Source organism: Tachyglossus aculeatus, chromosome 13 (assembly GCF_015852505.1).
Source record: "Tachyglossus aculeatus isolate mTacAcu1 chromosome 13, mTacAcu1.pri, whole genome shotgun sequence".
NCBI classification, from domain to species: domain Eukaryota; kingdom Metazoa; phylum Chordata; class Mammalia; order Monotremata; family Tachyglossidae; genus Tachyglossus; species Tachyglossus aculeatus.
Window position 1 is genome coordinate 15,812,089 of NC_052078.1, and position 27,817 is coordinate 15,839,905.

The 27,817-nt window shown below is 43.4% G+C and overlaps 1 protein-coding gene across 4 annotated transcripts in view; it reads left to right on the top strand.

Moving 5' to 3' along the window:
- The first annotated feature begins 3,216 nt into the window (after positions 1 to 3,216).
- The window catches only part of EPC1 (enhancer of polycomb homolog 1), a 62,187-nt gene continuing 37,586 nt past the window's right edge, over positions 3,217 to 27,817 (top strand). The window contains exon 1 of one of the 4 annotated variants that reach the window (XM_038755542.1): positions 3,217 to 3,499. In XM_038755542.1, coding sequence (XP_038611470.1) covers positions 3,497 to 3,499 — 3 coding nt within the window. In that variant the 5' untranslated portion in view covers positions 3,217 to 3,496. Of the gene's footprint in view, positions 3,500 to 20,661; positions 20,908 to 27,817 lie in introns of those variants that run through there. The other 3 variants (XM_038755541.1, XM_038755543.1, XM_038755540.1) reach the window with 3 other exon arrangements.

The window sequence follows — 27,817 nt, forward strand, 5'->3', positions numbered from 1 at the left end:
GGGGAGTGGGTATCAGTGAGAAAGAAAGGGCTTACCTATCAAAGCTGTGCCTGTCCCACTCGCCCCCACCAAAAACCGACAAACAAAACAAAAATCCAAACCCACATCTCCTTTAAAATCCTATCCTAAGGTTTGACATTATGAAAATTTGCCCAGCTCACCCTGGGGAGGTAATCCACTTCAGAGCCATGGAACTTGGTAGCAGGAACCAATGCGGAAGGTGGGAAGGGGAGGGGGCGCGGTGCTCACTGGATGTTTAAATTACAAATATCATACATAAAGCCGTCTGATGTCTTACCATACTGGGACAAGTTTTCAGATGAAAACTTAACTGTCCAGTTTAAAACTGGATAGATGGCCAGTCTGAAGTATGAGTAATTCTATCTACATATGTATATATATATAGATATATACACACAAATATGTATAATGTATACATATATATCCTATATAATGAGTATATACATGTATTATATACTCATTATCATTAACAATGTTTATTGAGCACTGGGCACTGTGCTAGGGAATTGGGGAACATCCAATAGAAGTAAAAACTGTCGTCCCTCCCCGGACGGAGCTTTCATTTAACTGGGAGACAAGCAAACAAAAATTGCTAAATATGCAAGTTGTAAAAGGATAAGAGAAAAGCTACAAATGATACAAATAATTAATAGTACCGCCGAGGGTGTTTAATAAACACCATTACTATCATTAACCTGATAATAAATAGATATTAGTAAAACATAACCTGTTCATTAGAGGCACAAGTATGGTTCTTTTTTGGACTGTAAACTAATAGATAATTTGTAGCAGAAAGCTTCCTGTCAGAGCTATCATTTTTCTCAGAAACAGTGTGAGTGGTGATGGCCTTTAAAAATCGGTTTCACAATACATTGATATAAAAACATACATTCAATCTTGCACACACACACGCAAACACATCCCTACACCACCCCCCTTACTTACCCCCACCACTGATTTCTAGGTTGCAGGGAGGGTGTAAGGGAGAATTAAGGTTCTTCAGTAGAGTTGGCCCTAGAACAAGGTTGGATAATTGAACAGTGCTGATCGGAACAAGGTTTTTTAAAAAATAAAGTAATTCAATTTCCCCATCTCCCTTTCCTCACATACTATAGGGGGGGCAGCATGGCTTAATAGAAATAGCAAAGGCCTGGGAATCAGAGGGTTCTTATCCTGGGTCTACCACATTTCTTCTGTGTGAGCTTGGACAAATCACTAACCTTCTCTGTGCTCAGTTACCTCATCTGTAAAATAAAAATGGGGATTCAGTCCCTGTTCTCCCTCCCTCTGTGGGGCAGGGACGCTGGTCATCCTGTATCTTCCCCAGCACGTAGAACAGTGCTTAACAAATATCACAATTATTTTATTTTCTTAATCTAGGTGTTTATTCTTCTGGCAAGATTTAATGTATAATGAACATCTAGTATATACATCTCACATCATCTATTCACAGAGATAAAGTAACCTCCTCCCTAGAGGAAAAAAGTTTTCTAAAAAAAATGACTCAGTTACCAAATTATCAATGAACCATAAAATTTGGTTTGACAAATAGGATTTTTGAAAACAACTGCAAACTATTTTCCCACCTTTATTTTCTCCCCTGCCATTGCACATCCCTAGTCTTTGGGAGTAAAGCATGCATACGAAGACCTTTCTATGGTTTTGGTGGCTCACTACGTGTGTAGATAGCCCAGGGTGGGCTCTGGATTTGCCACAGCCAAACAGCTGACAATTTGGCAGCTGCCTAGAATCAATCAGAGTGGGTGCACTTTCAATTGGGGCAGTCCTGGTCTGTCAGCTGTCTTACGAGTATTAATGGAGAGCGAGGGGCAGCTTCCTTCTTGCCCCAGAACTGGAGCTTTCCTTGTGCCCTGCTAAATTGGTGCCAGGCAGGCAGAAAAAGCAGGGAAATGGTTTCTGAGTGATGTGTGTACCCACGATAACTTCTTTTTCTCCATCCTTATTTGGAAACTTGGCTAACAAAAAGTTAGCAAACATATTTTCAACCTCTATGTAGTTTTCAAGTTCTACCTAGGTATTTAAGAATATGTTTATAGCTTATAGATAGGCCTAAAATATGTCATATACATGTTTGTAATTTCCTGATTGATCTGTTTAAATTTCCTATTAAAGTTGAAAGTCTTAGATTTGAAGCTGTTAGAAATGTGTCTGTTTTAAAAACAGTACAGCCACTGAACGCCTGACTCAGTTCACAAGTAGAGACACAACATCAAATTTCTCAGTCCACGTATTTTGAAAGCCTGCCAAGATAGGTGAAAGAACTTATAAATATGTAAAGCAGGAAGTTCAAGTTACATAGTCATGTACATGTATAGTCATTAATGTATGCACTTTCAAAACAGTAAAATAAGAGCAGAATACACCTAAAGAGCCCCTCACTCCATTCAATGGTGTCCCCCTGAGTTCAAGCTGGTCATTATACTTTTTGTGTTGTATTTATTTTGGATTTTTATCACTTCCTGGAGGCCAAGGAGAGGAAAGTGGGAGGATCCAAAAAAACTCACTGCCACAGCCATTTTGTTCGTGGACAGCAATGGTAGAATTCTGTCAGTCAGTATATGAGGAAGGTTATTTCAACAGTGTTCAAAGCAAAACCATTCCTAATACAATCGATGTACTTACTGATTATTTTTGGTTTTAGCTGGATTCTTTTCTAAGAATTTAAGCATGTCACATTCAAGGAGTCATGGTTTTTTTTCCAGAGATATCTGACTTTCTAGGTGAAGGAATGGTGTTGAATCCAACTAATTCCAACGTTGTCTTGAAAAAAAAAAAGGCCTACAAATCTTCAGGTGACGTTTTAAAACGCCTAACAACCTGCTTGAGCAAATGCTGTATATTTAGGGCAAAGCCCTCGGTTAGGCAGAACCGAATTGAGCCCTAAGGTCCTTTCTTGAGCTAGGGGGACAGGAGGCTATTGTTTTGCAGTGTCACTTAGCATCGGAACCTGGACTTTTTTTTTTTTTTTTTGGTCATTTGGGCGGCTGTGCTTTTAAAAGCTCAGTGTAAAATGGTACATGCGCTCACACACAGGCACACAAACACACACACACACACTCTGCATTTTTTTTCCTAGCTGCAGGAGGGGGGAGAGCGGGGGATAGTGCAGACTGTAGGGACACTGCCCTCCTAACCAATCAGAACACGCCTGTTTGCCATTGCAAAGTTGTTAACCCCAGAGTCTTCTGGCTGCTGCTGCTGCCTCCTCTGCTTTTAATCTTCTGTGGCTATTTCTCCGATTTTTTCTCCCCCCAACGCCCTCAGATCCTCAGGGAAACCACCCCCGTTCAACCCCTGATCATGGAAGAAAGTATCACTTTTTATCTACCTGATATTTTTAGGAGGTTTGGAGATCCATATGCTGCATGGAGGCTGTTGTTTCTAGGGACACAAGTATCCAGTCTATATCGTTACAATTATCTCGCAAGGACTGTCTTCTTCTCTGCCTACACTAATGGTAAGTGTGTATTTTACACATCTATATCGTGGTATCTTTTAAATAAACCGCCAGATAAAGAGGATTTTCATTATGTTTTTGTGAACGAAATAAATCTTGGGGGTTTTCTTTAGCTTTGATCTCTGCATAGTCCATCCGATCTTGTCTGGTTAATTTTGACAATAAAAAAAGAGTTTTGTTTCCATTATCTAAGCTAAATGTTTTAAAGCATAAATTGTACTTTAATTGCCATGAACTATAGAATAACTCAGATATTCCAAGATGGACTTGTTTAGTGGCAGAAAGGTTGGCAATGCCAAATATGTGCATCTCCTCTTTATAAAAAAAAATGTATTACCTAATTTGTCCAGCACTGGATTTATCACTATTCAAACTGTGGTTGAAGCCAAAACATTTTTATAAATCTATTTCGGGTTGCAGTTGATAGATTACTTTAATACAAACTATAGAAAAGCTGCCCTTGGTATAATGAAGGTGGAGACTGACATAACACGGTTTATATTAAGTTATGGCTGTTACTAAATAGTGGATCTTTTATTTGTGGGTCAGATCATTTTTAAAGCTCTTAGTATAAGGCTTTATTTCTTACAGGCTCTACGTAAGAAATCCTTCATACAATGTCTTTGCCTCTGAAAAGGTACATTTGGGAGACATTTTGTAATTTTTGGCATTTTTCTAGGTCTTTTTTGCACACGGTGGGAGATCTTTTTTGTTTTGCATTGATCTGTGTTGGTGGCGCTGTAGTGCTCTTCAACAATTTATGTCAGTTTCACTAAAAGAAAAGAGGAAAAAAGAGGTGGGGCAAGATCTCATCTATTATCTCTTTTCTTTTATCTAAGAAAGTGTAATTTGGTCGGAGGGAATTGTTCATTTGTATTATCTAAATGTTTTATTATGTGAACCATAGATGGAAGCAGACATGTCGTCACAGCCTATCCAAGCGGTATCAGGGGCAGGCTGTTCAGTTTGCAATTGTGTTTTAGAGGAGGCTTATATTTAATGTTTCTTCAGATCTCATCTCTCCAGAAATAAGGACTTCAGTCCGTATCTGCCCCAGTTCAGAAGACCTTAGATCTGCCATAAGGTCTAAAATCATGTTGTTTAAAAGACGGAAGTATTTCTTCACGGTGTTTGCTTTTCACCTCATTGAACGTTATAAAAGTTAAATGTCATTTCTGTGCCTAATATGTTTGCTTCGAATTTGTCAGCATAGAATTGTGTTATAGAACTCTATATTGCCTCTGTTATTGTGTCCTGGTCCCCTTTTTTAATCTGAGCATTTCTGATTTCCAAAAGAGAAACAGTTGAAGTTATTTTTATTCCTGTTAATTATTATGAATACAGTTTTCTTTCAGATGTGAGTTAGGGCCTGGGGAGCGGGGGGGGGTAATAGTCCCTGACTTTAAAAAACACTTGGACACATGTACCCCAGCAGAATCTGGCCTTCTTATAGCCTATTCTTCCTGAGAGTTTTGCCAGGCTAGAGAATATGGAATCAGGCCCAAAGCCTACAAAGAGCAAAAATATAGTTATTTGGTCTCCTCATGCATTTGTGTGGGTTTTTTTTTCAAGGAAAATTAAGTGTTATTTCCTTTAAAGAAGAGTATACGAAGAACTAGTAATCAAGCATCAACAAGTATCTAAGTTGGAAAAATTAATACATTAAAACCAGGTTAGAATAATTGAACTATTATGGTAACATATTTGAAGTCAGATGCAGTATATTAAGAGATTACTGCAGGTTTCAGATACAAAAACGAATGCTGTATGATTTTGTGATTTTAATTCCTTGGAATCAGCATAAGGATCTTTTTTTTTTGCTTACTCCATCTCAGCATTTAAGAATTTGAATGAAATTTAAAAACCATTTTTTTTATTTTCTCAGGAAATCATGTCTTCAAAGCCTGTCAGTGTGAGGCCTTTCCCTTTAACTTTAAAAAATAACTTGGGTTATCCCCCTTTTCGTTTACCCATTTACATACAATTTTTAGAATACATACTGAAATATCGTTAAAAACTTTAAAATGGCTGCTTTAAGACTTTTGTAATCAATTCAGATTTGCTCATAAATGAAGTACTGCTGCATACAAGGGTACCATAGCTGAGCCTTTGGATTGACATTCAGCTGGGGAGTTTCACCCTCAGATTGAAGTTTTCCTTGAGGGTGGAATATACCTTTCTATATGAATTTATTTTCCATAAACCTTTTGGTTCTTGGATGATCATTTCAGTCATTTTGGACTAGATATATAAAATTCCAGTCCAAAAAAATGCATACGTTATGGACTCCCTATGTATCCAGCTATTCAGTAGTCTTTGTTCTCCTACATCACTATGAGCTTCATTGATTTTGAAACATTCTGTACAGTTGTACTTTCATTTTTGTACCAATGTACAGATATTTTAGACATATGAAATTATAAATAATCATTTGCATAATATGAGTAAGGTGGTCTTTAACGTGGGCAAAATTATTTAACTATTTTGGTACTTGAACTACAATTTTTTTTTTTACATATTTTTACCTTCTCTAGAAGACTGTGGAGGAAAATACTTCAAATAATAGAAAATTTAAATTGAGGTGAATTGACACATTAACCAGGATATCACTGGCCATGCTTTAATATCAATAATAATGATATATTTTAGATAGTATTTCTCATTTTTACCTTCTTCAGTGGTTCTTGAAAGGTTTAAAAGCCCCCACCCACTAACAGCAGAGCCCTCTGAAGGGCAAAGACAAAAGAGTGTTCTTTTTCTTCCCCACTTTTCTCTCCCTTCCCTCCCTACCTCACTCTCCTGACTCAGTGTTTCCAAGATTTAGGTAGGTGCCTGACTATCCCAATCCCAGCCTTCTCTGCCTTCTATCCCTGTTCAGGGGTGGGGGGCAAAATTTCTCTGCAAGCCCTCTGCAGAGCAAGTCCGTGCTGCAGGCAGCTGCACCACCTGGCACTTCCTCCTCTTTTCTGCCACCCTGGCAGTGTGACTCTATCCTGTGCTTCCTTTTCCTCCCATGGCACAGCCCCAGATATCCCCCCCAGTGGCACAAATTGAGGGCAGTTCATTTTTCCCTGACTTTGCGTGCATATGGGAATTTAATACATTAGCACTTGTGGAAATTCAAGCTAGTCTCACAATAAAGGTATACAATTCTAGGAAAATGCATAGTCTGATTATACAAATTAAGTTTTTTTTGCATTTTCCCAATTTAATAATCCCAACTTATTAGTGTATTGCATTTTACTTTTTGATTTACTAGATGTTAGTTCAAATAATTTATTTTCTTTTTCATAATTTATTTTACAGAGCTTAATTAGATTGAATAGCTAGAATGATCTTACTAAAGTGTAAATAATAATAATAACAATTGTAGTATTTGTTAAGCACTTACTATGTGCCAGGCACCTTACTAAGCACTGAGGTGGATACAAGCAAATCGGGTTGGACACCATCCTTGTCCCACAGGGGGCTCACAGTCTCAATCCACATTTTACAGATGAGGTAACTGAGGCCCAGAGAAGTAAAATGATTTACCCCAAGGTCACACAGCAGACAAGTGGCAGAGCCAGGATTAGAATCCATGACCTTCTGACTCCCAGCCCCGTGCTTCATCCACTATGCCTTGCTGCTTCTCCAGTATAGACATCCAGCTCCCAATTCACCATAGTAGTGGAGGCAGGGGACAGCGTGGATATGAAATAGTCCCAAACCAGCATTTTAGCACATTTTTATAGCCACATAACTACATACAATCTCTAGACTGTAAGCTCATTATGGACAAGGAATGTGTCAGCTAATTCTATTATATTGTGCTCTCCCAAGTACCTAGTACAGTGCTCTGAACATAGTAAACTCTCAATAAATACCATTGATTGATAAACTTTTACCCAGACTCCTGTTGAACTCGACTCACCTTCTCATGACCCATGCCTTTCTACCTACCTAGAACATCCTTCCCAGTCCATTTTTCCCTCTCCTCCTTCAGAGTTCTAAAAAAAAATACTTCCTGCATTAAGGTGTTCCCTAATTAATGTTATTTAAGTGCTTATTATGTGCCAGACACTGTATTAAGCACTGGGTTGGATACAAGCAAATCCCTGCCCCACATGGGCCTCAGAGTCTTCCCATTTTACAGATGAGGAAACTGAGATACAGAGAAGTGAAGTGATTTGCCTAAGGTCACACAGCAGACAAATGGCAGAACCAGGGTTAGAACCCAGGTCCTTTTGAATCCAAGGCCCATGCCCTATCTTCTAGGCACTTTTATGGCTATACCATCTTTTTAACTGCTTCAGCATTCTTAACCATTTATCTGTTGTTGATTTTTGTCCACTTTTGTGTATTATTTATATCTGCTCTTGCTCACTTCAACTTTTGCTTCATCAGTTTCTGTTGATTTGTCTTCTGTATTTAATTGCAAAAACTCAAGGGCAAGAACCATGTTTTACTTTGATGGGAGACTACCTGGGAATACTGGGTGCTGTAGTCCTTTAGACTGTAAGCTTGTTTTGAGCAGGGAACGTGTCTACCAACTCTGTGACATTGTATTTTTCCCAAGCGCTTAGTATAGTGTTCTACACAGAATAAGCACTCAATAAATTTGATTGATTGGTCTCCTGACTCACAGGCCTGTGTGCTTTCCACTCAGCCACGTTTTCTCCCAAGAATGTGCAGTCCATAGCATATCATGGGAATATGGTCTGCTCTAATTATGGAGAGACCCCTAACATTTTTAATAATACAAATAACACACCTTTGTTATATTTACCTCCTGACAAAAATACAGCTTGGGAAGTTGCACAATATTAGAGACTAAAAATGAAATGTTAAAGAAATAAAAGATAAGAAAAAATCTAAAGGGAGTTGTAGAGTGTAGTAACTGGAAAATAAGGTGGTGTTTTCAATGGCAGCTGGAAGGCCAATCAGGTTTCAAGAGTATTATAAAAAAAAATTTCAAGCAAGAGTAACAAGGTTGGACAAGAGCTACTGTATAGAAGAATAGTGTTCTTTTGGTAGTATTAATAGTAGCAGTAACATTAAGTGTTTACTTTGTGCAGAGCAGTATACTAAGTGCTGATAGAGAATACACAGATAGGAATTAGACAGGGTTCCTCTCCCTTGGGGGCTCAAAGTCGAAGGGATGGAGAAGTCACTCATATTTTTTAAAAAATGCAAAGATGAAATAGCAAGTGAAGTGATTCTCTTACAAGGAATGGCATCAAGCAATTTAATGTATTTTGTTTGAGGAAAGGAGATTGAGTCCAGGACACTGTTCTCCAAGCTCCCAGATGTACTATAATAATAGGAAGTTAGGCACCTTAATGCTTTCGTACCACCTAGTGGGAGACTTTTTGTTCAAGTGCCTGAGCACAGGGTGCCTTTGTCTAATTTGCTCACACTACAAAGAAAATAAATTAGTTGTGATTGCAAATTTAATATGGAAAAGGATTATGGATTTTTTTCTCCAACATAGTAGTGGAAATCTAAATTATCAATTTAAGGAGATATAAATTAATACACCTACTGTATGTTTTACCAGTTAATAAAATGTACTGAATGTAGGGGAACAGAAAAATTCATAGATCTCTTCTATTTCTGCTGTTGTGATACTATAGTACTAAGGTTAAGATTTTTGAGATTCTTGTGGGCAAGGATCGTGTCTACCAACTGCATTGTACTTTCCTGAGTACTTAGTACAGTACTCTGCACACAGTAAGTGCTCAATAAATACGACTGATTAATTGATAGTTTAATATGGAGGGATTATTTTTATTTAAATATGAATATATTCGTCTTTTGTCATCAAAAATAAGAATTTGAATTTGATCGTTTTGAGGTAAAGGCCATTTTTTGTTTATTTGAAGTACCTGGGAATTCTTGAGAGATCGATTCATCTATTGAATAGCCAACCAGTTATTTGACACCCCCTGCCCCCAATCCCTTTTCTTTCAATTGTTTGATTTCCTTAGATGGTGTCTAGGCTGGCCAAATACGAAGTCAGATTTGCCATTCCTACACTCTGATATTAGAGTACGACATCTTAAGACTCTGATAGATGACTTCCCCTTGCCAAGAATTTCCCTTTCCTGCTTGTCACTGAGCCGTTCCACACCAGCTGGTACTATATTTAGCTGGGAGCAGCAACCACGGTGGAAGTAGTTTGGGGGAAAGAAGGTAGTAATGGTTCCTGGACTCGTTATGAGGGAGTCCCCTTATGGCCAGTGAGGAACCATATTCACCCCTCCCCTCTCTCTCGGAGGGCAGAGAACGTACTTCCCAAGCGCTTAGTACAGTGCTCTGCACACAGTAAGCGCTCAATAAATATGATTGAATGAATGAATGAATTGGGTCAGTTTGCAGAAGAGTTGAAGGGATCCAACAGGGTCATTGCTTAAGGTTCTCAGTTTTATGACTGAGAATTGTCATTGCCATTTCTATTTGGCATTGTTTTAGTACAAAAATTAGAGATCTGTGATTAAGTAAAGCTATATTCTTTCCTCCCACACACACCCCCAATATGAACCATATTGTGATATTTCAAAGTGCCAACACCTAAAGCGGGGTCACTCTTTTAGTGCAAAGACTTTGGAAATATGAGGCACTAAGGGATAGCATATAAAAGAGCACTAGGCATTGAAAATAAATGTAATATAATTTAGCAAAGGACAATCTAGACATGTACAAAGTGTGGAAAGGAGAGTTTCGTTTTAATCGGGCACACCCACCCACATGAATAAAGCCCCACTGTCAGAAGAATCATCTTCAATTGTGAAGGGCAGCAATAAACATAATGAAATATATTCATTACTTTCAGGCTAATCTATAATTTATGTTCACCCTTGCAGTGATTCAAAAGCCACAAAATTTTCATACCAATTGACTGAGACCTTAATGCCTGAGACTGCTGAGAAATCATGAGTTCAGCAACTTGATATTAACAGTACATGGAGCTAAGATATTTGAAAAACAACCTCCCATGAATCCTTCCATTGTCAGTTGAGTTCCTCCATCTCTGTGGCCTGTTGGAAGGTATTTTTAGATTCCAGAACCAGCCAAACTTATCTCTGTCACCTTCCTTACTGGTGTCAGCAGACTCACCCCAGAACCTGAATTGGGAACCTCTGGTACCAATTAAGTCCACATAGGAGTGGGGTTATAATTGTGTGATCACTTCTGCGTGGTCCCTGACAGGTATACTCAGTTGCAAATGACTGAAAAAATAAGGGCCTTAGAAGACCGAGACAGAGGATTGTAGCCCTACTAGGTGTCAGATAGCTGGAAATCAAATAGGAGCTGTTAAATTGTGCTTAGCTCTTTTTTTATCTGCAGGCATCTCATTAGTTCATTCAATCAATCATTTATTGAGCGCTTACTGTGTGCAGAGCACTGTACTAAGTGTTTGGGAAGTATAAGTTGGCAACGTATAGAGACAGTCCCTACCCAACAACAGGTTCACAGTCTCATGTAAACAGTGTTGATGATCTACAGTGGAAAAATCCAGCTGATGTTTGTGTGTGTTTGTTTTATTACCAGCAACTACAAAATGGCAGCAATTTGTGAAACTCTAGCTTAACAGTGTATTTTGTGGAAGCATTATACTTAATACGATTTCTTCCCTGAAGCATAATAACAATTTATCAGGGTAGAAACTGCCTTTGAGATTTAGTACAGACGTACCCCTGGTTCTAAACTATCACAATACAGTACTGTGTACTACAGTACGTCCTGCATTAATTGATGACTTCTCAGGACCAAGCAGTATCATTGGCATTATGTCCAGTCATTGCAGGGAATTCAGTTCCCTCCCTGCCCCACTTTTCCTGCCCTTCCCGAGACACAGACTTAAAGTCCAGCTTCTCTGCTTTGGCCGGGGTCTTGAGAGGAAGGCCACGCAGCTGGGGCCAGCTTGAAGGGGCAGAGATCTTCGATGAACTGAGGCAGCCCCAACTCTCCTGCCCACCCAGTTCTGTGCTGATTTTGTTGTTCAAATGCTTTTCCACCCATTCCTGCACATAAGCCAGAACTACCTTCTTTGCTTCATCCACAGCAGCACAGAGAAACCCTTGTTCAGCTACTGACCTTCTATATTTCCTCGAAGATTAGCACAGAATCATGAAAAGGTAGAAGATGTTGAGTAAATCCATCAAAAGCCTCTGCTCTTCTATCTCAGTCTGATTCTCTGCTGCTTTCAAATGAAGCAGAGAAATCTCCAGGAAATGTCCTGTTGGATTCATTCATTCAGTCGTATTTATTGAGCGCTTACTGTGTGCAGACCACTGGACCAAGCGCTTGGGAAGTACCAGTCGGCAACATATAGAGATGGTCCCTACCCAACAACGGGCTTTTCGTCATGAGCCCAGCTCTTCTGTAATATTAAAAATTTCAGTAGGTACATCATCATCATCAGTCATATTTATTGAGCACTTAACTGTGTGCAGAACACTGTACTAAGCGCTTGGGAAGTACAAGTTGGCAACATAGTTCTATACCATGGGAATGATGCTTGTGCTGCAGTGTTTACCCACTATTAGGTGACTGGGCCATAGCTGGTCTCTTGGGTAGAGCAGTGTGGCGTTATACCCTTAAACAGGTCTGCCTGGAAACTTAAGGCAGTTGCAAGGAAGAAAAGGACAAAAATTACGAGACCCAGGGAGTAAGGAGACTTGATTGCCTACATTCCCTATAGGTCATTAGGAGATTGACAGAGTGTAGTGCTAACATGGTATCAAGATTCAAAGCATATTGACACTCTATATTGAGCAGTTGTATCCAAACATCTTTATGGCTATGAGATCATTCCACTGTCTCCACTCACTTGTAGAATAGTCCCACCAATGCTACCTACAGAGAATACTTAACAGTAGGTTGTAAGGCAGAGTCACAAAGTGTGAGGTCCTAGACTGCACTCAGTCCACCATCATCAAAGCAATGCCCTGTCCAACACACCATCCCTGCTTGGGACCTCTGAGAAGACTGGATGAGCTGTGAGGAGAAGGGGGGAAAAAGAAAACTGCTACCTTCAAATTTTAGTTGGTTCAATTTTTTTCCCCCTAATTCACATTTGAGTCAATGTTCTCCTTGGAAGATGTTTCTTATAGTTATTATCAAAAATAATACTATTAATAATAATATGACAATTAGTACTAATAATAATTTTGGTATTTAAGTGCATACTGTGTGCCAAGCGCTGGGTAGATACAAGGTAATCAGGTCACAGTCCCTTTCTTACATGGGACTCAGTCTCTGTACGAGGGAGACAGGTATTGAATTCCATTTGCAGATGAGGAACTGAAGCACAAATAAGTAATTTGCCCAAGGTCACACTGCAGGCAAGTGGCAGAGGGTTGTTTGTAATGAGTGAAAATAGGGTTATCATAGAAGACTTCAAATAGAATCATAATTCATATAGTTATTTTGTTACTAAAGCATATTTTTTTCTCAAGAGTATAAAGACATATCGGTTCCTTAAGATTTACCGGTAAAGAAACAAGTAAAATTTAAGATTTAAATCAGTATCAGTGTTGCTGTGTACCAGATCCGTGCTACTTTTGCTTAGAACACTGAAGCACTCATGGGAAAAACATTCTTAACAGAGAGGTCCTTCCATTATTTAATTTTTAAAAGTTCACCTTCAGTTTTGCACATATCTCCCCACTCCCCAAATCCTCCAATGGTTGCCCATTCCTCCCCACATGGAGTAGACCTTCAGTTTGAAGGCACTCAATCAGTCTTCTCTCCGTTACTTATCTTTGCTCCCTTCCCAGTACAATCTAGTCCAAATGCTTCACTCTTTTAATGCCTGTTGCTACTCACTGTGCCTTGCTCTCATTCTTCTTACCACTAACCACATGGTCATAGCCATCCTCCTGCTTCCTTCCTGTCTGGAACTTCCTCCCCCTTTAATCTCTCCATCTTCAAAGCCCTTCTAAAAATCACAACTCCTCCAGGAAGCCTTCCCTAAATAACCTTTCAACTTCCCAGCTTAAGCACTTTGTACAGTGCTAAGTGCTTAGTACAGTGCTCTGCACACAGTAAGCGCTCAATGAATGCAATTGAATGAATGAATGAATTCCATCTCTGCCACTTTGAGCCACTCATGCACTTGTCGTCATGCCCTCTAAAGCACTTACTTACCCCCATCCCTTCCCCACCAGAGCAGTTACGTACATATCTTTAAATTCTGTTACATATGTTTCCCCTCTAGCTTACTCTTTGACACGTGTCTCCTCCCTTTCCACTTTCACCAATTTTCTCTCAGCTTCTTAAGGCGGTGGATGATGTATTTATTGACCTGATGATGACGGACTGTCCTGTCAAGAATGATGCATAAGACTTCAGAGCTCCTGAGACTTCAGGACCAAGATGATAGTGCTAGAAGTTTGCATGGTGCCAGTTATACTCTCTTGTCCTTGCCACATGGGTTTCCACTTGGGTTATAGGAATGCGGCAGGGCTGTCACAATGCACTTTGTAACCTGTGGCACAGTCCTGATAGCTTCTTCGCTGGGGCTGTTTTTTATACCAAACGAGCAGTGGTCTATTCAGGATCAAGGGAGATTGCTGGCATTCCCCTCCCAAACACACACCCGAGTTCCACTTTATACTTACCTTTATACTCTATTGATTTCCCCCTATCTGTAACTTACTTGAGTGTCTCTCTCCCCCACACGACTATGAGCTCTTTGAGGTCAGGGACCACGTCTACTTACTCTATAAACTGTCCCAAGCCTTTAGTATGGTGCTAATGATAATTGTGGTGTTTATTAAATGTTTATTATGTGTTAAGCACTAGCGTAGATAATCAGATGGGACACAGTCCCTGCCCAACATGAGGCTCATAATCTGAGGGGGAGGGAGAATAGATACTTAATCCCATTTTACAGATGAGAAATGAAATGACTTACCTAAGGTAACAGCAGGCAAGTGGCTGAGCTGGGATTAGAACACGGTTCTCCTGAATCCGTCCTGTGCTGTATTCACTAGGCTATACTGCTTCTCCTGGATCACACTGGTACTCAGTGTTCTGATTGATATCTAAATTCAAAGAACATTTCACATATTAGCACTCAATTAATCCTCACATGCATCCCATGTAGGAGACAGGTACTAGTTATCCCTAACAGTGGTACAGAGTTTTTAATTTCCTCAAGGTTACAAAATGACTGTGTCTAACAAATCTCAGGGTCAAGTGAAGGCTCGACACTTGTCATCTGATTAATTTTTTTAGTGTAGCCAAAAATATGGCCTGAAATACCTAGTTGAATAATATTGTGGCATTTGGTTAAACTCTCAATTAAGTCTTTCACTATAGGGTTTACTGTTTATAGACTTGTACAGAAATTTATTTTCTTTAAATTGATGAGATAGACCAAATAGCCATATTGCCGTGAAACGTAAGTTTGGGTTTGTCGAATATGAAATTTGGGTACAATTTTTCCTTCAACTTTGTGGTTCTAGTTTATGATTAAAATGGAATTCAGAAAAATCATAATTCATTCCCCTATTGGGGGGCTCTGTTATGGTATCCTCTAATGCTTTTATGATTAAGGAGGAAGTGCATGGGAAGGAACTTGTGGAGCATGGGGCAGATCCTGTTGTCGCTCACCAAGAAACTGCAATGTGTGTGATGGCCATCAGGAAGGAAGAGGACAGGTGTTGCTCTTAACTTGTATCAGTATTCCTCCATTTTATCTGGTGCCCAGCTCCCCTATGCAGAATATAAAAATGTCAGGAGGGGGAGAATGACTGAGATGCCAGTTTACTGACACAGAAGTTTTTCAATTCGGCCCTAGCCTGTTAAGAAAGATTTGATTATTACGATTATTATCATCCTCATCAACAGTATTTATTGAGAACCTACTGTGTGTGTGTAGAAAACGTACTGCCTTGTACTAAGCACTTGTGAGAACATACGAAAGGAAAGGTTATTATGTTAGCATTTACTGTGTTTAATACAAATTGTTTTTTTAAATGTTACTAACACTATTAAGGGCTAGTAAATATTCTAGAGAGAAAGTCCTAACATTTCCAGTTATAGTAAGCAGGAGCTAAAATGTATTTTAGAGGAAGTAGCTAAATTACTTTGCTCCAGGAGGGCAAGTATCATATCTATTTACTCTGTTGTACTCTCCCAAGTGCTAAGAACAGTGCTCTGTACACGTTAAGTGCTCAGTAAATACCACTGATTGATTGTTATGCATCTGATATAAAACTTTGACATAGGCCAACTAGATCGATGACTGGCAATTTAGTTTAAGAAAAAAATATATCAGCAAGCAAGATATGTAAATAATGGCCACAAATTTTTAAGAAATGTTACATTTCCATGTGCCTAGTTCAGTAGTGTATATAGTACAGTACAACGCTATCAAATAAATATTTGTGGAAAATAGTCATGGTTCATATTCTCCAAATTCTGTTTCTGCTTGATATATTTTCCTCTGCTGTGATTTGCTAGCAGCATTATGGACCCAAAGTCATTTTTCAAGGCTATCACAAAAGCCAGGGGGGTCCAAACTTCCAAGCAGTAGCCATTATAGTTAGGCCAGTTCTGGTGGGCAGCCCTCCCACCCCCACCACACACAAACCTGTGGTCCATGGTATGATAAAAATGCCAAAAATACCTGGTAGCATGCCCTAGTAGAGGTGTACATTAGATAGCCTTGGAGTATTCTCATAGAAGAGAGGAATCCTAAAATATTACCATTGGCCTTCAAATATCGCATGACTAGTGTTAGGCCAAACTAACTCAAGTTAAATAGTCAAGTATTGAACAGAGTGGTTGTTTTTTTTTGTTATCTTAAGACAAAATAACAATCACATTTGACCCTAAAGGTGGAAATATTTTTGGTTAGGGTAAGTAAATTTAATTTACTTTTCTTCCTCCTAGGTCAATATTTTTATGTTTGTCTCTCCCATTGAAGTGTTAGCACCCTGTGGGCAGGGAATGTCACTTCACTTTTTTGTAGTGTCCAAGAGCTTAGTACAGTGCATCACACCAGGAGGGCACTCAATTAACACAACTACTATTGACCACTTCCCATATTTTTTAGATTGAGAAGTTATCTTGGACCAGACCTGGCACCAGGATAGACTGATGCTAAACCAGTTTAGGAGGTATGTTTAGTGTGTGCCGTGGGCATACAGTCGTTTATGGCAAACCTAGTAGTTTAGGGGCCTTCTTTTATTTATTTTACTTTTTTACTATCTGTAGAGGCCGCGCATAGCCTGAGGGAAGGGCAAACTGATAGAACATTTTTGTGGGCTAGTAAATTTTTGTACTTTTCTGCTACAGTAGTCCAAGCAGGCCCATACAGGTAGTTGTCTATCCTCTGAATACGACACCTTTAAGGAAGAACATTCCTTAAACTTCTTTGGAAAATTGTTCCAGTCTCCTTAATAAATAAACGAACAATTCCCCTATTACGGTCAACCTGCATCACTCCTACTTCTAACAAATGCCATTTCCTCCAGTTCTCAACAGGTCATCATTCTCTATTATAACTCCAGGTTTATAGTGAAAAGTGCCAAAATGCAGAGCAATAGAAGTGGTAATAACTATATATGAATCATAGCTATTTTAAGGTAATTTGTATTTTACTCGATTATTATAAGTAATTACTAGTTGAAAATAAGGACCATGCAATCCCAAAGTTATTTCCGAAGACTACCATGCACCATGTCAATCAATCAATCGTATTTATTGAGCGCTTACTGTGTGCAGAACACTGTACTAAGCGCTTGGGAAGTACAAGTTGGCAACATATAGACATGTACTAAAAGACTACCATGCACCGTCATGTAGTAAAATGAAAACATCCAGCATTATGAAAAACGCTTAATTAAAATTAGTCTGTTTTCATCATACACGCTAATAGATTTTTAAAAAATGCGTAGAAACAGGAACCTGATGATGAGCCCGAGTACTTAGAAAGTGGATGATTCCATGTTCCGTGTGGTGCTCGGCACATTCTGGGCTTCCAATAAATGTGGAATGTCTATATAACTCGTTTCCTCGAAAGAAAATCAATAGGAGGGTAAAGTCTTAGATGGTGGGTTTTTTTTAAAAAAACAACTTTTCAAAATTTTTTTAAGTTTGTGTGTATGTGTCATTCTTTTTCCCGGAAGAAAAACGAAAGTGATATTGGTCCGAGGTTTAACCTCTCCCTTTGGCTTGACAGAAGAAGGGAATCACCTTTCGGGAATCATTTGGAAATGATGTCCTCTGAATGCCGGGGGAGCGTCCAATAATAATAACGGCGTTTATTAAGTGCTTACGATGTGCAAAGCACTGTTCTAAGCGCTGGGGAGGTTACAAGGTGATCAGATTGTCCCACGTGGGGCTCACAGTCTTTATTCCCACAGATGAGGGAATTGAGGCCCACAGAAGTGAAGTGACTTGCCCGAAGTCACACAGCTAAGTGGCAGAGTCGGGATTTGAACCCATGACCTCTGACTCCAAAGCCCGGGCGCTTTCCACTGAGCCTCAATGATTCCCACCCCTTACCCCTCTGTTTTGGCAGGCGGGATGAGGGTTTAGCGAAAGGTTTTGGGGATGCCCAGGTGACAGGTGCCGCAGAATTCAGGTCTGTCTGAGGGCCGGGAGACCGGGGGAAATCAATCAATCGTATTTGAGCGCTTACTGTGTGCAGAGCACTGTACTAAGCGCTTGGGAAGTACAAGTGAGGGCTGAGGGGATCGAGCGTAGTGAGCGCCTCACAAGTACCGCCAGCTCTCTTCCTCCCTTCAAGGCCCTACTGAGAGCTCACCTCCTCCAGGAGGCCTTCCCAGACCGAGCCCCCTCCTTCCTCTCCCCCTCGTCCCCCTCTCCATCCTCCCCGTCAGTCAATCAATCGATCGTATTTATTGAGCACCTACTGTGTGCAGAGCACTGTACTAAGCGCTTGGGAAGTACAAGTTGGCAACGTATAGAGACAGTCCCTACCCAACAGTGGGCTCACAGTCTAGAGGGGGGACCCTTCCCCACAGCACCTGTATATATGTTTGTACATATTTATTACTCTATTTTACTTGCACATATCTATTTTATTTTGTTAGTATGTTTGGTTTTGTTCTCTGTCTCCCCCTTCTAGACTGTGAGCCCACTGTTGGGTAGGGACTGTCTCTCTATGTTGCCAACTTGTACTTCCCAAGCGCTTAGTACAGTGCTCTGCACACTGTAAGCGCTCAATAAATACAATTGATTGATTGTAGATATCTTTTCTATTTATTTTATTTTGTTAATATGTTTGGTTTTGTTTTCCGTCTCCCCCTTCTAGACTGTGAGCCCACTGTTGGGTAGGGACTGTCTCTATATGTTGCCAACTTGTACTTCCCAAGTGCTTAGTACAGTGCTCTGCACACAGTAAGCGCTCAATAAATACGATTGATTTTTATTATTAAGAGTTCGGAGGGGAGGCACCAGGGCCGACCCGCCTCAGACCGCTTGCTCTGAGGGGATGGCACCTGAGGCAGACTGTGAGCCCACTGCTGGGTAGGGACTGTCTCTCTATGTTGCCAACTTGTACTTCCCAAGCACTTAGTACAGTGTTCTGCACACAGTAAGCGCTCAATAAATACGATTGATTTTTTTTTATTATGGGGGGGGGGGGCACCTGGGCCGACCCGCCTCAGACCCCTTGCTCTGAGGGGATGGCACCTGAGGCAGACTGTGAGCCCACTTTTGGGTAGGGACTGTCTCTCTAGGTTGCCAACTTGGACTAACCAAGCGCTTAGTACAGTGCTCTGCACACAGTAAGTGCTCAATAAATACGATTTTTTTTTATTATGGGGGGGGCACCAGGGCCGACCCGCCTCAGACCAATTGCTCTGAGGGGATGGCACCTGAGGCACACTGTGAGCCCACTGTTGGGTAGGGACTGTCTATGTTGCCAACTTGGACTTCCCAAGCGCTTAGTACAGTGCTTTGCACACAGTAAGTGCTCAATAAATACGATTAATTGATTGATTTTTATTATTAAGATGGGGGGGCACCAGGGCCGACCCGCCTCAGACCTATTGCTCTGAGGGGGATGGCACCTGAGGCAGACTGTGAGCCCACTGTTGGGTAGGGACTATGTTGCCAATGTGGACTTCCCAAGCGCCTAGTACAGTGCTCTGCACACAATAAGCGTTCAATAAATACGATTTATTGATTTTTATTATGGGGGGGGGGGCACCAGGGCCGACCCGCCTCAGACCCCTTGCTCTGAGGGGATGGCACCTGAGGCAGACTGTGAGCCCACTGCTGGGTAGGGACTGTCTATGTTGCCAACTTGGACTTCCCAAGCGCTTAGTACAGTGCTCTGCACACAGTAAGCGCTCAATAAATACGATTGATTTTTTTTTATTATGGGGGGGGCACCAGGGCCGACCCGCCTCAGACCAATTGCTCTGAGGGGATGGCACCTGAGGCAGACTGTGAGCCCACTGTTGGGTAGGGACTGTCTATGTTGCCAACTTGGACTTCCCTAAGCGCTTAGCACAGTGCTCTGCACACAGTAATTGTTCAATAAATACTATTGATTGATTTTTATTATTAAGAGTGGGGGGGGCACAAGGGCCGACCCGCCTCAGACCAATTGCTCTGAGGGGATGGCACCTGAGGCGGATGGCGGTGGGGCCGGGTGTGTGAGGAAGCGCTCACTTCCCAAGCGCTTAGTACAGTGCTCTGCGCACGGTAGGCGCTCAATAAATACGTCTGATCGATTGAGGAAAGGGGGCGAAAGGACGGGTGGGAGGGAGCCCGGTTGGCTCCGCGGCCGCCATGACGGGAGCCTAACGGCCGCCTGGGTGTCTCGCGCCCTCCGCGTCGGGCGGAGGAGAAGGGGGCGGGGGGGGGGGGTTGGCGGCGGCGGCGGCGCGCGCGGCTCGTGCCGGCGCCTCGCCTCGAGCCCGCGCTCTCCCTCCCCCCCCCCCTCCCCGCGTGCCCGCGCCGCTGCGCGATGCAGTGTGGGGAATGGCTGGGGTTGGCTGAAGAGCGCACAGTGGAGTTTTAATGTCCGCCATGTTGGCCATGGCGTATTGAAGAGAGCGAGCGAGAGCGGCGCGGCTTGGCGCAGACCCCCACCCTCCCGGCCGGCGCCAGCGGCCGGACGGCGAGCTCCGCGCCCCAACCCCGCCCCGCCGCCCCCCCCCCGCCCCCCAGTCCAGTCCCCGGGAGCAGGTCGGCGAGTGGGGCCCGGACCCCCGGGTTCTCCATGATCCCGCTGGCCGGGGCCGTTTCCCCAGAGCGGAGAGGCATCTGCTGCGCCTGAGATGAGTAAATTGTCGTTCCGGGCGCGGGCGCTGGACGCCTCGAAGCCGCTGCCGGTGTTCCGCTGCGAGGACCTGCCCGACCTGCACGAGTACGCCTCGATAAACCGGGCCGTCCCGCAGATGCCCACCGGGATGGAGAAGGAAGAGGAGTCGGTACGTGTTAACGTCCCCTTGCCCGGGCCCCGCTCCCCCTGCCGCAGGCGGCGGCGGCGGCGGCGGCGGCGGCGGCGGAGCGAGCCCCACACAAAATGGCGGCCATCTTCTCTTCCCCCCCGACCCCCGCGCGCCGAGCGGGCCTCTCCCCGGGCTCCCCGGGCCCCGGCCTCGGGCCGCCGCGGGCCCCGAGGGGCCCCTCGCGCGCCCCCCGCCGCCCCCGGGGGCTTTCGGCCCGGGGCCGCCGAGTTCGGGGGCCCGAAAGGCACAAAGGGGGTCACGTGACGCAGCGGCCGGCGGCCATTTTGTGGTCTTCGGGTTCTTGGGTTGGGCCTTGTGCGGCGAGGGAAGCGGGCTGAGGAGACGGGGCGCGGGGGGGGGGCGGGGGGGAGGGAGAGGGGGCGCGCGCCTGCGGGCTCGGCGGCGCGCCGCTGGGTGGCGCTGCAGGGTCGCGCGGGCGGAATGTGGGGCGCGCCGAGGGGCGGTTCCGACTCGGCCCGAACCACCTCGGCGGCGGCGGCCCCCGCGCGCCCCCACGTGGGGCCGCTTGGTGCCCTCCGTTCGGACTCCTCGGCAACCAGCGTGGCTCAGCGGAGTAATAATGATGATGATGATGATGAGGGCGTTTGTTGAGCGCTCACTATGTGCTAAGCGCCGGGAGGACCCCGGGCTTTGGAGTCGTCGGAGGTGGTGGGTTCGAATCCCGCCCCCCCCCCCCCCCCGCCACTTGTCAGCTGTGGGACTTCGGGCCAGTCCCCTAATAATAACAATAAGGGCATTTGTTAAGCGCTTACTATGTGCCAAGCACTGTTCTAAGCGCGGGGAGGAGCCCGGGCTTTGGAGTCGTCGGAGGTGGTGGGTTCAAATCCCACCCCCGCCACATGTCAGCTGCGGGACTTCGGGCCAGTCCCTTAATAATAATAATGATGGCATTTAAGCGCGTACTCTGTGCCAAGCACTGTTCTAAGCGCTGGGAGGACCCCGGGCTTTGGAGTCGTCGGAGGTGGTGGGTTCGAATCCCGCCCCCCCGGCCACTTGTCAGCTGTGGGACTTCGGGCCAGTCCCTTAATAATAATACTAATTATGATGATGGCATTTGTTAAGCGCTTACTATGTGCCAAGCACTGTTCTAAGCGCTGGGAGGAGCCCGGCCTTTGGAGTCGTCGGAGGTGGTGGGTTCGAATTCCGCCGCCCGCCCCCCCCCCCCCGCCACTTGTCAGCTGTGGGACTTCGGGCCAGTCCCTTAATAATAATAATAATAATAATGATGATGATGATGGCATTTAAGCGCGTACTATGTGCCAAGCACTGCTCTAAGCGCTGGGACGACCCCGGGCTTTGGAGTCGTCGGAGTTGGTGGGTTCGAATCCCGCCCCCCCGCCACTTGTCAGCTGTGGGACTTCGGGCCAGTCCCTTAGTAATAATAATAATGATGATGATGGCATTTGTTAAGCGCTTACTATGTGCCAAGCACTGTTCTAAGCGCTGGGAGGAGCCCGGGCTTTGGAGTCGTCGGAGGTGGTGGGTTCAAATCCCGCCCCCCCCCCCGCCACTTGTCAGCTGTGGGACTTCGGGCCAGTCCCTTAATAATAATAATAATGATGATGATGATGGCATTTGTTAAGCGCTTACTATGTGCCAAGCACTGTTCTAAGCGCTGGGAGGACCCCTGGCTTTGGAGTCGTCGGAGTTGGTGGGTTCAAATCCCGCCCCCCCGCCACTTGTCAGCAGTGGGACTTCGGGCCAGTCCCTTAGTAATAATAATAATGATGATGATGGCATTTGTTAAGCGCTTACTATGTGCCAAGCACTGTTCTAAGCGCTGGGAGGAGCCCGGGCTTTGGAGTCGTCGGAGGTGGTGGGTTCAAATCCCGCCCCCCCCCGGCACTTGTCAGCTGTGGGACTTCGGGCCAGTCCCATAATAATAATAATAATTATAATAGCGTTTGTTAAGTGCTTACTATGTGACAAGCACTGTTCTAAGCGCTGGGAGGAGCCCGGGCTTTGGAGTCGTCGCTGCCCCCGCCACTTGTCAGCTGTGGGACTTCGGGCCAGTCCCATAATAATAATAATAAGGGCATTTGTTAAGCGATTACTATGTGCTAAGCACTGTTCTAAGCGCTGGGAGGACCCCGGGCTTTGGAGTCGTCGGAGGTGGTGGGTTCAAATCCCGCCCCCCCCCCCCCCCCCCCCCCGCCACTTGTCAGCTGTGGGACTTCGGGCCAGTCCCTTAATAATAATAATAATAATGATGATGGCGTTTGTTAAGCGCTTACTATGTGCCAAGCACTGTTCTAAGCGCTGGGAGGAGCCCGGGCTTTGGAGTCGTCGGAGGTGGTGGGTTCAAATCCCGCCCCCGCCACTTGTCAGCTGTGGGACTTCGGGCCAGTCCCTTAATAATAATAATAATAATAATAATGATGATGATGATGGCATTTAAGTGCATACTATGTGCAAAGCACCGTTCTAAGTGCTGGGGGGGTTGCAGGGTGATCACGTTGTCCCACGTGGAGCTCACAGTCTTAATCCCCATTTTACAGATGAGGTAACTGAGGCTCGGAGAAGTGAAGTGACTTGCCCAAGGTTACACAGCAGACATGTAGGGGAGCTGGGATTAGAACCTGTGACCTCTTGACTCCCAAGCCCATGCTCTTTCCACTGAGACACGCTGCTTCTCTTAACTTCTCTGTGCCTCAGTCGCCTCATCTGTAAAAGGGGGATTAAAGACTGTGGGACAACCTTGGAATCCCCCCCCCCCAAAGTTTAGAATGGTGCTTTGCACATAGTAGGCGCTTAGTAAATGACATCATTATTATTATTACTACGGTCTCCCGAGACGGCTCACCCAGCACTGCCTGGGTCCCGTCCCCGTACTCCGTAATAACCTCCTACCACCACCACCTGCCTGTTCTACACTGTGAGCCCACTGTTGGGTAGGGACTGTCTCTATATGTTGCCAACTTGTACTTCCCAAGCGCTTAGTACAGTGCTCTGCACACAGTAATAGCTAAAAGTCAGAGGTTATGGGTTCAAATTCCGGCTCCGCCAGTTGTCCGCCGTGTGACTTTGGGCAAGACACTTCACTTCTCTGGGCCTCAGTTACCTCATCTGTAAAACCGGGATGAAGTTTGTGAGCCCCCCCGTGGGACAACCTGATCACCTTGGAACCTCCCCAGTGCTTAGAACAGTGCTTTGCATATAGTAAGCGCTTAATAAATGCCATTATTATTATTATTATTAAATACGATTGATTGATTTATGGCACCCATCGACCTTTCTCGGGGCCACTTCTGTTGACGCTCTCTTGCTCCCACTCCCTCCCCACCGCCGTGAAACCAGAGAAGGGAAAGTCCTTCCAACCCCGATCGACCCCGGAGACGAAAAACGATGCAGGTTTGTGTTCGGGCCGGAAGGGAAGCAGCGTGGCTCAGTGGAAAGAGCACGGACTTTGGAGTCAGAGGTGTTGGGTTCAAATCCCTGCTCTGCCAATTGTCAGCTGTGGGACTTTGGGCAAGTCACTTAACTTCTCTGTGCCTCAGTTCCCTCATCTGTAAAATGGGGATTAAGACTGTGAGCCCCCCGTGGGACAACCTGATCACCTTGTAACCTCCCCAGTGCTTAGAACAGTGCTTTGCACATAGTAAGCGCTTAATAAATGCCATCAAAAAAAAAGGGGGAGCTGGCCTGGCGTTCTGGATGATTTGCCCTGTAAAATGCATTCAAGTTGTCCTGACAACTAGCGGTCTGTGGAGGGGCAGAGCCGTGGCCGTAAGTGGAAAAGGGCTGAAGAGTTCTCCAGGAAAGTTTGCCCCCGTAATTGCCTCGAGTAGTTGAAATACCTCTTTCAACTGCAACTATGCCTACCGAGCGGCCCGAATTGGGGGGCTTCCGAGTTTGGGATGTAACCCCGTCCGTTTAGGTGTTTTTGCAGGCATAGATGGAAGGGCGATTCTTATTTTTGTGCCTCACCGAGGAAGTTGCATTCCAGACCCAAGGCCCTTTAGGCTCTTCCCCCTCAGTCCTCAGTACTTTGGTAAAGTCACTCATGTATCTCGTAACCCTAAGGACCTGCTTACCTTGATTTTCAGGTACAGCCTTTTTAAACGGTGCACAGTGTCACTGACAATTCAAACTTGTCAACCTAACGTCGATTCTTTTGCAGCATTGTTATGGAAAATCTCTCTTGAATTAGGAAGTAATACTCAATTTCTGTATTTTTGCACTGTAATGGTTTTCTTTGGCTCTGTAATATAAAGGATTTTAAATGTATAGTAGCAATTATAATTTGTAACGTTACATATTGCAATAAAAGTTGATCGAACTGGGTTACCCTCTAAGTAAAAAATAATTGTAACAGTCAGTGTTACTTTTAAGACGTCATGGGTCTCGAGTCCAATACATTTTGAGTTCCTTTAGGAAACTAAATACTTTGAAACTCATTCCAACTCGGCACTGGCTTTGAGCACCAGACCTGTAAGACAGCACCTCTTTCCACTTGTATAAACTTTAGAGTAGAATAGTGTAACTCTTGTTAACTGAAGTGACTTTATTTATTTGTCCAATTAAAGTTCTTCTGACTGCAGTACTTTTGTCTTTTTGTTTTATTTCTGTTGGTAGGTTTGGCATAGGTGTCTTTCAGGGTGGGAAGTGGCGATTATACTACTCTAGAAATTACTAGCCTGGGCCTTGCAACCTAGGAGTGGTATTGGCTTAAAGGCAAGAGTGTTTTGAGGTTGACATCATTTAAAAGTTTGGGGAAATAAGTCAGGGCATTTGCAAGACAGAACAACTGAAATTTAGCCATTTATTATGTAAACTGAAAAGCCTTTCACAACCTCAATCTAATTTAAATTTTGTGGCTAACGTTTTCTAACGAAAATACTGAACACAAATTGAAAGAGAACCATTCTGTTCCTGAACTCCATAGGGTAAGGTTGTTAAGTTGGTATTGCTGGGCAAGATTGGTAGGTAAACTGATTTGGTTCAGAATATAGTGAGATGTCTAACAAGCTGCAGAATAAATGTCATTGAGAGCAAGACTAAAATGCCACCTCAAAATAGAGTGCATACCTGATATATGGAATACTTATATAAGTATTCCAACATTTAATATGTATTTAAAATTGCCATCTTTGGGTCTTGCTGATACTTTTAGGCCTCAGGTGGGATTTGGGGGGAAGAGCCTCAATTAATGGCAGGAAGGTCTTTGCTGAGCCTTAATATTTTAGAGTGAGTTTTGCAGTCCACATATTTCTGGTGAAACCAAAGGTTGCAAAGTGACTCTTGAATTCAGCTTAATTCTGATTTGGGAAACACTCCATTCAACAGTCAAACTGTAAGATAGTTAATGCTTTGCAAAATACAATCTCGATGCCTAAATATATCCCTTATGCTTAGTATTCCCATTTCCTTGAATTTTTACTATCTTTAAAATAAAAAGGAGAATCAATTCTGTGTGCTTTGGTCTTTGTGCTTTCAAGTTCTTCAAAACATTGTAAATCAGTGTGGTCTAGTTATGGTTAAGGAAAGGTGACAGAAGTTGGGTTGACTTGAGATGGCAAACATTAGTAGACTTCTGTCTCGATTGTCACTTGGTCAACTATATCAGATGTAACCTGGATTTCCATCACTACTGAAATTGGCATGTAAAATCCTTGTTAATAGTGAGTATTCTTTTTGAAAGTCCAGCAGTACTAGGTCTTAAAATATGGCACAACAGCGTTGTGAATTGTCATTTTGGAGTGAATTCCATCCACCATAACCTGAATCAGTTTTAAGAGAAAGAGTCTTAACTCTGAGGATGACAGATGCGCTTCGGTCAAGATTCTTCAGGATACGAAACTCTGTATATGGGAATTGGTTGTACAGCTAGCACCATCCGCATTCAGTGGTATTTACCGTGTGCAGAGTACTGTACTGAGCATTTGGGAAAGTACAGTGAGAGAGTTGGCACCCATGATATTTCCACTGGGACACTGAGTATAGTGAGCAAATAGGCAGCCTGCACAGGCTTTTTTTGTTTGTTTTTTAAATGTGGCAGCTCCAAAACGACTATAGTATTGTACCAAATATGAGCTATCGTGCTGTGACAGCAACTGCTGTTTTCACTGCCCAGCCTCTAGCCAGTTGTTTTTCAGGATTTCTTCTGGTCCCGTCCACCTCATGGAGTGGCATCGGTGGTGCCTTTCGACCAGTGTTGCTTCCCAGTATATAAAGTGGCACAAGAATCACTTGCTGAAACACACTGCAGTGATACAACAACACATTAGTGGTCATGTTTAGGATTGATTCACAATTGCAAATGAATATCTTACTCTCTCTAGGTTGCAAGGAGAAACATAGGCCTTCAGATGTCAATTAGTTTGACTGTCAGTGGTATCCAGCCTCTTGGAAATGAGAGAGATCTTTTTTTCTTTCTGCTAGTGAATTAAACTGCTAGAGAATTTTAACTGCAACTGCAGATGCCAAAGAGTGAATTGTGTGGGTGTGTCAATTTGATAATTACATAGGAGTTGATTTCATTGAACTATCTGAAAATTACCCAATTTATCCTTTACCAATACTGCCCTTTTTCAACCTGTTTTTTAAACTAATCTAAAGTCTCTCCACTATAACTTTCCAAACCATACTAGCCATATGACTTCATTCACAATAGTTTTGAGAGGGCATATTCAATTTCCACAATACCCATTTAAAAAAAAATCGGTAAGTTCCAGTCTCCCTAGGAATCAGTTTTCAACTTCCCTTACTGAGTTGGGAAACAAGTTATAATTTAATAAGAAAATTTCATTATGAAAGTAAGCTGAAGAAAGTATTAAAAAGCATGAGTTGGCTAAAACATGTAATACATCCTCAACCTGGTGGCTTATATTCAGCTTTCTAGCTATAATTTGCCCAAGAACTAGTTTAC